The following is a 10,822-nucleotide window of genomic DNA, read 5'->3' as shown; positions in this document are numbered from 1 at the left end:
ACCATGTCTGCATAATAAAAATAGTTAATCGCCAGGTTATATTATCCAATCAGCAATGTCAAAAAAAAAAGTTCAATCAACATAAACTAACAGAGTTGTAACGGTGTTTGCTAGTGGTAAGTTTAATAATAATATTCTTAAATTATCAAGACTTCCTTAAAGTATTTTTTAACTCTAAAGACAGATTTAAAAACTAAAAAACAATATAGAGACCTATACAGGTTAATTTAATCAAATAAGTATAAGGTGCTTCTACTCCAATGAATTTATCAGCCAAACTTGGAGTAGGGGGATAATCCAAACATGCTTTCTACATCATGTTTGCCGTTTGTTTCAACAAGTTTGGTTGAACAAATGGGAAACCAAATACTAGACATTACAGCATGTTTGCCGTTTGTTTCAACAAGTTAAAAAATGTTTTCTTTAACCATATAAAATTAAAATCCAGCTGTATCTCAAACATGCTTTCTACATCATGTTTGCTGTTTTTTATATATATTTCAGATCATGGTTACATAATACATGTATCCATGATCTAAATTGTAGTTAAATAAACATTTTGAAAGTTGAATGGAAAAATGTTCAAATTTTAATTTGGTCCCAAAATTTGCAAAACTGTAAGAGATGGGTGCCAAAAATGCAACTAAGCCTTTATATATATATATATTAGATCATGGACACATAATACAGGAACAGGGAAAGAAACCATTCCAGCAACATAAAATGGTCTACTACTTTAGGAGAAAACATCATAGATGGGTTTATGCTTTGGTTTTAGTTACACAGCCAATACAGAATCACGTTCTCTGGCAAGTCAACCTTTGACATAGACCAGTAGTCATATAATCTTTGGTCTGAATAAATCTCCCTCGACAAGTGTGCTCAACATGAAAAACCAGGGTTTTGAACTTACAATGAACAGTGTCATACTTGAAATGATGTAAGATGCAGAGACAGGCTGAAACCAGAGGCCATAGAACAGAGAAAAAAAAAGGCCTGGCTTATTTTAAATCAAACAGCAATTTGCAATAACAAGGGCAGCAAGAGAGCATTTATTCCACTTAAGACAGTGCATAAGCAGCAATATCAAGCTTTCAAAGACTGTCCTGCTTTTGACAAATCTTCAAGTGCCTTAAAGATCTGTGCTTCGGACAAGCCTTCCAATTTGATGCCTTTCTCAACACCCAAATCTAGTATTAAGGAACAAATTACTGGAAATCAGGGTCCATCACAAATAGATTTATTGAAAATGATGCAAATTAAAAATAAAAAAAAAAAGATACCTTAACAAGATATAATCAGAAAGGCACGTCAAAGATGGACAATATTAAGTCAGTTTGGATGAATTTCTCAACAAAAGAAGGAAACAAAATGAATCAAACTGTTCGCATAAGTTAAGATTAACTCGTGAATATCAAGTATTTTAGAAGCTGTCTCGTCTAACTTTTCCATAAGCATCCCTTTACTAGAATTCTAGCCTTGGAAATGTTTTAAACAGTTGAGTTTTACAATTGAAAAGCTCCCATAAGCTAGAAGCTAATCGAAAATAGATCATTATATGTAACTTCATGCCTTTCCTAAAGCAAGTGCAATATTCATTTTCCTTATTTTAGATTCTCCCTTCCTAAGAAATTTGTCATGCATACCTATTTTGTTTACATTACATAAGAAAGCATGTTGACCAAATATTTTAAAAAATGATAACATAATTTCTTTCAGCGGTAATCTAGAAGTGCCCAATAGGAGGGTATTTCTTACAACTAAATAAAAGCATGTAAAGTTATTGTGTTTGAGTATCAATTATGCCCAAAAAATAAAGCACAGATTGCAGAAGGCACGAACCTCATCCCTATGAAATTATTCTCTTGCAATCTAGATATATTAATGTAATATTTAATACATGGATGAATTCAGCAGGCTGAGATTTCAGCCATACCAATTCAACACCTGTACGGCTGAATTTTCAGCCACATTATATGATTTCACTGTGTGCAAGAAAGAAGCATAATTTTGCTTTTAGATAACAGTCAAAATTGGGATAATATTAAATTTTACTTTCTACCGACTACTAATACTATTATTTTTTCAGAACTTTGCAGCCCCAGATATGAAATTAAGGGGACAATGCAGATTAACCAATTTTCTGTCTAAGTGCATTAATGTCAATGCATAAATCCTTAGTTCCTATGATAAAACTAGGGCAGGAAAGGGTTGGTAACGGTGATACATAATATGAATGCAAGACTGAAGGTGACAAATTCAAATGAAAAAGATAAAGAATTAAATTTAAGATGGTTGTACCATATCTTGCCCATAATTGAGGTTCAACTCCACTGCACTCACGAATTAATATTGGCAATTTTGGGTTCAATGTCTTTAGTTCCTTATAATTCCTCTCCACAAAAGCCCTGAGATATCAAAAAAGAATAAGAACTCATTTTATATTCAAATACATATGACACGCAAGTATAACTAGTCAACCAAGCAATATACACAAATAATAAATAATGCTGAGAAATTTCAGCCCAAAGAAAGGTAAAATATCCGTTTATAACCTTGCAGGTGAGCTTGCAGGAGATGACTGGCACATCAAAAACCGAAGTTCTTTTATGTTTTTCGAAAGATGTCCTCTCCATGCCATTGCTTCCCCAGATCAAAGTTATAATATTTGTGAGTTTTACCTCAATACAAGGCAGAGAAAAAAAGGAGATATGGCCTAACAATGCTACTGCTACCACCTGAAATAGTATAAAAGGAAAAGCATGTGTTCAAATCCTATTCCACAATAGCTTTGAAAAATGTTCACAAATATCAAAAGTGCACTAAATACAAAAGTATTGCATGTCTAAACTACAAATAGTTACAATGGATAAAAAGGCCCAAAAAGATATTTCCATGTTTTTGGAGACATTTTTGCACTGTTTTCAATTGCACATAGGCGTAAAGGTGTAGATGCCAAGATTATGTAGAGTAAAACTGAAAACAGTAAAGTTCCAAAAGCAATAGCATTCTAAACAGTCAAGAAATTCAAGCAGATGGTGTCTGAAAATGTGTTCACCGAGTTTTCAAAAATTATTTTTCATTTTAGCCCAACCCATATTCAGTCTTCTTCCGATATGCAAGTAGCACTCAACACTAGGACCTAGAGAAGTTTTAAACCTCCAACTTCGGCAACTTGTTTGCAAGAATGCTAAAAGCATGAAAGAAGAACTACACCTTCCAAGAACATTACAATCTATGCCTAGTTGATATGAATATTCTATTATTCTTAAATATGAATCAAATCATGAGTAAATTAACTTGGCTGAAAAAATAGAATAGAATACTTGCAGCAAAAAATTCAACAGTTTTTCAAAACAAGGGGGTCCGGGGGAACAATTAACTCTTAGCAGGAATTAAGAAAAAAAAAACTAAAGCATTAAGAAATTTATAGCTGACAAATTTTTAATTGGAGACTCAACTCAGGTTTTTGTAACTAAATATTAGCTAAAATAATGTATTTACGGAATGTCTTAGTATTCTTTAGTTGATTACACTCAATAATGTTTTACATAAGAAAAAGAAAGGTATTGGACTCAAATATGAAACCCTAAGACCCGACCCATAAACAATACTGTTAGCTTGCACCGTCCCTATCCCTATGGATGAGTGAAAGGTCAGCGACGGCAAGATGGAGGCCGCAGAAGCTGTCACCGGCGACGGCGAAGGTCGCAAGGCCTTGTCCAGTGACGGCGAAGATCGCTATTTGACCCAACATGTTCCAGAATCCTGCGATTCAAACAGAAATCACGATTCCAGCGACTCTCGCGAATTGATACGAGAATCGCTATAGTAGCTATACTTATTACCATGTCCTAGACTATCAATTCGGATAATAGAAGGCATATTTATTCGAATCTAAGTAGGAAAATACGATAGCAGGCAACAATTTCGTAACATATAACATGGATTTTCTAAATAAATAAAAGAAAAAGGACATTGCTTGAAATACCTTAACTGTGCCCCAAACCGTGTCTGGTCTCGGTGTCGTTCAGGAAGGTAAAGAACGGAGATGAGTAAAACTGATAGGAATCGAAGCTCAGTGGGGTGGAATGGATGTCACTCAAAGTCCATCCAAGCCCAACCTTCTTGGGTCAGCTTAGTGGGCCCGTTTAAATGTTCAAGTCCATTCCTAATTATCCTATATTTTCTCTTTGGGACTTTTGTTTTTTCTATGTTCTTAATTTTGGAGTAAGGATGAAATTCCTTTTTCCTCCTAGAGGGATGTGTTCCATAAAACTAGTTGAGTTAAAAGCTGATAAATAAAAAATTATTTCATTGCATTATAAGTGTGTGGTAATATTATCTATTGAGATAATTAAAAAATACAAAATTACATTAAAGATAAAAAATAATAAATTTTTATCTTAAATATAAAAGATTAAAAAGAAAATTAAAAAATTAAAAAATTAAAAATTAACTTATTAAATTATAAGTGTTCAATAAAATTAATCTTCAAAATAAATAAAAAATAAAAAATAATATAAAAATAATAAAATCATGTTTTGTTAAAAAAACTTATAAGAAAATTTGATAAATGTATTAAGGATAAAAATAAAAATTTAATGTTTTAAAAAAATTTATTTCAAATAAAAATATTAAAAATTAGTAAACAGACTTAATTATCAAATCGTTAAACAACATTTTTAGCAAATAAAAAAAAATTAAACCTAACTAAAATATTATATAAAAGCTGTGTTTTAGTTTTTTTTAAAAAAAAAAACTAAACTAAGTTAAAAGATTAGTGAAGATAGTGTAGTAAGTGCTAACAAAACAAGCTTGACTCTTAAACTCTCGCAGTTTCTGGCGAAACCATGAGTGAAGAGAGCGAGAGAGATACGAATCCGGCGGCGGCGCCACCGTGTCCGACGGTGAGTCAACGGGACCAGTGGATGGTAGAGTCGCAGGTGTTTCAGATTTACCAACTCTTTGCCACCATTCCTGGCAGCGCCCAAAACCTCATGTATCTATCACAGTAACTGCAACAAACATCACTTCTCTTCATTCTCCGTTTTGTATTATTTCGTTTTCTTAACGTTTTTTTTTCCTCCTCGAAGGTTAGAGCTGCAACGCGATAATCACATGCAGTATCTCTCCAAAGGCCTACGCCATCTCAGTTCCGCGTTTTCTGTCTTGGACGCTAAGTGAGTCTCTCTCTCTCACACACACACTCTGTGTTTGTGTGGTTTGAATCTGTCGCAATTTCGGTTATTGTTTTTGGATTGAATTTAAACTTTGTGGTTAAACACAGTCGACCCTGGCTCTGTTACTGGATCTTCCATTCCATTGCTTTGCTGGGAGAATCCGTCGACGACGAACTCGAAGATAACACTATCGATTTTCTTAACCGTTGCCAGGTTTCTAATTCTAATTCTAATTCTAATTCCCCTTGCATTGCTTGCTTTTTTTTTTCGCTTCCATTGATTGCAAACTAATAATTTAGCTTTAAAACAGGCCTGTTTGGATAATTTCTGAAAAGCACTTATATGAGAAGGAAATAAAATAAGCTTCTCCATAAACTAAAATTAGCTCTAATAGCTTACGCGTAAGTTAAAAATCTGAATTTAACATTTTAAATTCTGATATAAGAATATTTTTAATTATTGACAATTTCTTTAAAAAAAATATGGCAATTCAATCTAGAGAGATAAAAAAGGATAGATTAAAAGGCACAATTATGTATGCACTATGTATTGAGTTTTTCTGATTGTGTCTGCCAAACATTGCCTAGCTGATCCTTTAGTTTTCATGTTTTATAATCTTTTGATTTAAGACTAGATTTCTTGGCTAGCCACATTTTTCTCGTCCCATTTCTATCCCTTCTTAAATTTCTTCTTCTTTGTATTCAACAGGATCCGAATGGTGGATATGCTGGGGGACCAGGCCAGGCAAGCAACTATTCTAATCTTTTGCCAATTTCTACTTGATTACTGAGCTATGGTTTTATTCAATTTGATTCCTACCTTCTCCTTCTCCAAATCTAAAACTTCATTTTTTATCTCTTGCTACCAACTCTAATGTATATGGATAAAAAAACTGACTAATGTTGTGGTTAGTTATGAAGTAAAACATGCTTCTATAATTATGTATATTATATAACTGCTGCTTTTACAAACACTAAAGAAAATATGTCAAAGGGAGGTTATGTCGTACTGTTTTAGTTGGAACAAATTCAGTTGAATAAGTTTAGGCTGTATTTTTATTCAGTTTTTATTTTATTTATGTTGTTGATTGTTTTTTTGTCTAATAGTTTTAATCTTTTATGTGTGTGGCATGTGCATGCTTGTGAGACTTATATGCTTTATATTTTTTAGGGTTACTTTCTTATTTCAGTAACTGTAGTCTTGGAAGAGTATAAAACTTCTCAAAATATAAGTTGCATGTCTTTCAGTGTTTGAGAAGCCTGAATTAATGATTAATGTCATTGAAATTTTCTCTACAGATGCCTCACATTGCCACAACATATGCTGCAGTTAATACACTTATTACTTTGGGTGGTCAGAAATCCCTGGCATCAATTAATAGGTGGTCAGTTTATGCACCCAAAGCAAGTTTATAAGATATTATGTTGCATTATTTATTTGCTAGAGTTAGTCTTCATTTGTGTGGAATTGATTGGTTTAGTACTTTGAACATATTATTCTCAGAGATAAACTGTATGGGTTTCTGCGGCGGATGAAGCAATCAAATGGGGGATTCAGGTTTGATATCCTATACATCTCTGCGACTTCAATTAACATTAAGTTATACTTATATCCTGTATCCATTTATACTTGTATTTGATAAATATGCACTAAATTTGTATAAATAAAAGATAACCATGTTGTGATATTGCTTACAAGTCCATATATTTACACACTGCTTGCACTTGCATCATTCACACCCTGTGACAGATTTTGATTTGCTTGTGTTTTGTGGAGCCAGTTGGGCAGACATTAATCCACCATCATACACAAATCTGAAGGGTGTGACTTCAAGTGCTGTGTTAAAATCATTTCTAAAAGCAAAGTATTCTCATTGTTGTTGACACATGCAGAATTGATTTGAGAAACCATTTTTCTTAACCCATTCTTTCCTTTTCCATCATCAAATACTTTATTCAGGATGCATGATGAAGGAGAAATTGATGTTCGAGCTTGCTACACTGCCATTTCTGTAAGTTGGTATCTGTCTTTATTTCGCACATGCTTATGTATGTATGCGAATGATCAGACATTTTTACTTTATGTATCAGCTCCATGCATAATTCTTATTTACATGGTTATTTCATTTTAGTTAACATGGCTAATGGCTAAGATAGCATATTACTAATTAAGAATTACAGGGTGTTTAAAAAAAAAACTCTTGGCTAAATGAGACAGTTTTGCTGTCATCATGACTTCTATTATCTTTCATATCAGAGGGTTTTTTTTAATGGTATAAAACAGTGTCTATTGCTTAACATAGAGATTCTTATTGGAACCAGGTTGCAAGTGTTTTGAACATTTTGGATGATGAGCTGATCAAGAATGTTGGAGACTACATTTTAAGGTTAGTTTCAAGAAGCAATAACTTTAATTTTGGCACTAAATCTTACTGTTTGTTTCCAGCTTGGAGGCAATGTAGAAGAGAAACTTCATACAACTTAAACTCATTATTTTTTGTTTCTGTTGCTTAGATTGTTGATTGATTTTCCTTAATAAGCTCAATTGGCAAGCATCAAAATATGCCTGCATCAAGCAAACTCTTTTATTATTTCTTCAGTAACCATGTGTGGCCTCACAAGTGACCTTTAAGTACAGCCACTGGTAATAATTGGAAGCTGCACAATGTTAATACAGATTTTTCTCCATTTTTTTTTATGTTCATTTTCTTGGTGCTCTAAATGGTTTTTGGCATTAAGGAAAACTATTTTATGATCCTTTCGTTAATTTACCTTAAATGGGATTGGGACTTGTATTATTTGAAATTTGAAAGTGAATTCTCTCCAGTTTTTGGTGCTGCAAAGTGCCTTTGGCAGTTTTTATGTTAGAATTAGACATGGTTTAGATGGCTAATTATTGTTCCAGCTATTTGATGGCTTTGCACTGCAGAACTTAGGATTTCTTGGTATTAATGTCAGTCCAATAGTCAACTATAAATGAAATAATTAATAGGTTCTGCTAATGAGTGCCTTGAGGGTACTGTTAAAAAATTAAAAAAAATAATATATATATATATATATATATATATTTATTCAAAATCATGTTGGGTTGCATTTGAAATCACAGTAGGAGTACAATGATAACACCTATACACAAAATTTTTACTTTTGATTCTTTAACTTCAATCTTAAGGGCATTTGCTTACATTTTAAATAATTAATTCTTCTTGTGTAGTTATGCAATACATGTTTTATTATTTGGTGTCTGTGGTTCTTTGCAGCTGTCAAACATATGAGGGTGGCATTGCAGGTGAACCTGGTTCTGAGGCTCATGGTGGGTATGTGTCATCATACACTCTCCCTCCCTCTTATTATACCACTTCACCAAGAAAGGTGTGATTAAAAACAAAAGGAGGTACAAGGCACATTCTTATTCTTGACTATTTGTTTATCAGGTACACCTTTTGTGGATTAGCTACAATGATTCTGATTGGTGAGGTTAATCGCTTGGATCTGCCTCGACTAGTTGTAAGAGAATTGTTCCTTTTCTACTGGCTTCCAGTTCATAAGAACTTTTAAGTTTCTGACACTTAAGTTATATGAACGATTTAATTATCTGAGGCATTGCATTAGGACTGGGCGGTATTCCGGCAAGGTAAGGAATGTGGATTCCAGGGGAGAACAAATAAATTGGTGGATGGATGCTATTCCTTTTGGCAGGTGATTGAAATTTTACTTTTTCTTCATCAATCTTCTTTGTGATATAGTTCGATTGAAACTTGAATGTAATCAGGGAGGTGCTGTTGCTCTATTGCAAAGATTATCTTCCATTATCAATAAACAAATGGAAGAGGCATCACAGACTTTTACGATATCTGATGTATCTGAAGCAAAAGAAAGTTTGGATGGGACCTCTAGTCATGCAACATGCCATGGTAAGCATGAAGGTAGGTTGACTTTGAAGTACATGCTTGAAAACTTTATATGATAAGTTTTCCCCTTAATGATCTATATTTCTATCTAATTTTATTTTTCATGCTATTAATACTTTGTAAAATTTTAATTCTTGCAGGCACTAGTCAGTCCTGTTCAGCTGATTATAAAAGTATCGGTTATAACTTTATTAATGAGTGGAGAGCACAAGAACCACTTTTTCACAGCATTGCTTTACAGCAATATATTCTCTTATGTGCACAGGTCTGCATTTTATCTACTAGTTCCATTTCATGATCCTCATATTTCTAATTTCTCTCTTTAGGTGCCTTGTTGATTTTTGGAAATTTTGAATTGAAAGTTTAGCTTTATTAATATGATTGCATCTTGTCCAATAATTTGAACATTCGAAATTTTGATCCATCTGACATTATGTTTTGTAAACATACAGATGGATGATAAGTTAGAAATTTTAAATTTCTGTATGAACTTTGACATAATCAAAATGTTAGTTGAATCATTTGACTCCTTGCCAAAACAAAAAGGCGTTGAATCAGTTGTTGACTTCATTTTCAGACAAATTAAAAACAAAGTTTAACCTTTTAGTAATTAATTTCTTTTAACCAATTCTATCTTTGTACTTACATTGCTAGCTTCAATTTGTTGAAAATTGCATTATTGTTTGGCTTGATGCAGGACCAAGCGGGTGGACTGAGAGACAAACCGGGTAAACGTAGAGATCACTATCACACATGTTACTGTTTAAGTGGACTCTCATTGTGCCAGTATAGCTGGTCAAAGCACCCAGATTCTCCACCGCTGCCTAACCTAGTATTGGGCCCCTACTCTAATCTCTTAGAACCAATCCATCCCCTCTTTAATGTTGTCTTGGATCGATATCGTGAAGCTCATGAATTCTTCTTTACTGAGTCCTGACCACTGACCTGGTTTTAGCTGCCAACATCTTTATGTATACTGTAAAATAAATTCATTGGATTTGGAACAATGCATATAAATGTAAAACAGCATTGGATTGATAGGTTTTATGTCTCCGGGTTTTGATGATTATTGATAATTTGACATGGATATGTACTGTTCCGAATGGCAAGATGTGATCTGTAACTTATCTCATTTAGTGGGATAATACTTTGTTGTTGTTGATATGAATATGTATATTCGTAAAACAGAAATTTATGTCTATTGTGTTGTGTTCATATGAATGTTCTCATAAAACAGAATAGGCAAGGGTCTAACTTGTGGAGGGGAATATGTAAGAGTTGGGATCAAGTTTAGCAATTGCTCTCATGGAATATTGGAGATGGTGAGACGGTCAGATTTTGGGGGAATGAATGCTTGGGTGCCTGGGAATGGGAAGCTGATTGATGTAGCCGAAGGTGCTGTTCCTCATGAAATCTCTTTGAAAAAGTTTCTGATTTTCGAAATGATCCTTTGTTTGTAGAAATTTGGAGATGGAAAGGCCCTGAGAGGATTCGCACATTCCTTGGGAAATTGGCTACCAATACTCTTTTAACTAATGAAGTTAGGCATGTCAGGCACTTGGCTAATGACCGTTCTTGTTTGCGGTGTTTGGGGGTTGACTGAAAATATTGATCATATATTTCGGTTATGCCCAATTACAAGAGTTGTGTGGTACCTTCTCTTGCCTGCGTCTAAGCACCAGGATTTTTTCAATCAAGATACTAAGACGTGGATGCTTCTGAATTTTAG

General features: G+C 33.6%; 2 protein-coding genes across 4 annotated transcripts; one reads left to right on the top strand and one right to left on the bottom strand.

Moving 5' to 3' along the window:
• Window positions 1–629: 629 nt before the first annotated feature.
• Window positions 630–4,137, bottom strand: LOC114416480 (NADH dehydrogenase [ubiquinone] 1 alpha subcomplex subunit 2-like). The gene is made up of 4 exons (XM_028381352.1): window positions 3,992–4,137; window positions 2,556–2,738; window positions 2,302–2,408; window positions 630–1,190 (listed from the first exon to the last, which is right to left on the bottom strand). Exons 2-4 carry the CDS (start codon window positions 2,639–2,641, stop codon window positions 1,087–1,089), a joined length of 297 nt encoding a protein of 98 aa, XP_028237153.1. The 5' UTR covers window positions 2,642–2,738; window positions 3,992–4,137; the 3' UTR covers window positions 630–1,086.
• A 659-nt stretch (window positions 4,138–4,796) lies between these two features.
• LOC114416479 (protein farnesyltransferase subunit beta-like) lies at window positions 4,797–10,294 on the top strand. 3 transcript variants are annotated; one of them, XM_028381351.1, is made up of 14 exons: window positions 4,797–5,014; window positions 5,097–5,183; window positions 5,291–5,396; window positions 5,892–5,927; window positions 6,482–6,564; window positions 6,687–6,740; window positions 7,143–7,194; window positions 7,505–7,569; window positions 8,443–8,499; window positions 8,617–8,689; window positions 8,795–8,881; window positions 8,955–9,096; window positions 9,234–9,358; window positions 9,791–10,294. In XM_028381351.1, exons 1-14 carry the CDS (start codon window positions 4,854–4,856, stop codon window positions 10,028–10,030), a joined length of 1,368 nt encoding a protein of 455 aa, XP_028237152.1. In that variant the 5' UTR covers window positions 4,797–4,853; the 3' UTR covers window positions 10,031–10,294. The 3 variants fall into 3 exon arrangements, with proteins under 3 accessions (XP_028237152.1, XP_028237150.1, XP_028237151.1); XM_028381349.1 differs by having other exon boundaries at window positions 8,955–9,108; XM_028381350.1 differs by having other exon boundaries at window positions 4,798–5,002; window positions 8,955–9,108.
• The last annotated feature ends 528 nt before the right edge of the window (window positions 10,295–10,822 follow it).

Source organism: Glycine soja, chromosome 6, assembly GCF_004193775.1.
Source record: "Glycine soja cultivar W05 chromosome 6, ASM419377v2, whole genome shotgun sequence".
Taxonomy (NCBI): domain Eukaryota; kingdom Viridiplantae; phylum Streptophyta; class Magnoliopsida; order Fabales; family Fabaceae; genus Glycine; species Glycine soja.
The sequence above is the reverse complement of the archived record's forward strand: the minus strand, read 5'-3'. Positions and strand labels throughout refer to the sequence as shown.

Excerpts from the sequence above, each read along its gene's own strand:
- LOC114416480 (XM_028381352.1), bottom strand. The coding sequence starts at position 2,641 with ATGGCATGGAGAGGACATCTTTCGAAAAACATAAAAGAACTTCGGTTT. Across the intron at positions 2,409-2,555 it reads CCTGCAAGCTCACCTGCAAG|GGCTTTTGTGGAGAGGAATT; the intron begins GTTATAAACGGA and ends TTGATATCTCAG. Across the intron at positions 1,191-2,301 it reads TCAATTATGGGCAAGATATG|ATTTGGGTGTTGAGAAAGGC; the intron begins GTACAACCATCT and ends CCTTAATACTAG.
- LOC114416479 (XM_028381349.1), top strand. The coding sequence starts at position 4,854 with ATGAGTGAAGAGAGCGAGAGAGATACGAATCCGGCGGCGGCGCCACCG. Across the intron at positions 5,397-5,891 it reads ATTTTCTTAACCGTTGCCAG|GATCCGAATGGTGGATATGC; the intron begins GTTTCTAATTCT and ends TGTATTCAACAG. Across the intron at positions 8,690-8,794 it reads TGGATCTGCCTCGACTAGTT|GACTGGGCGGTATTCCGGCA; the intron begins GTAAGAGAATTG and ends GCATTGCATTAG.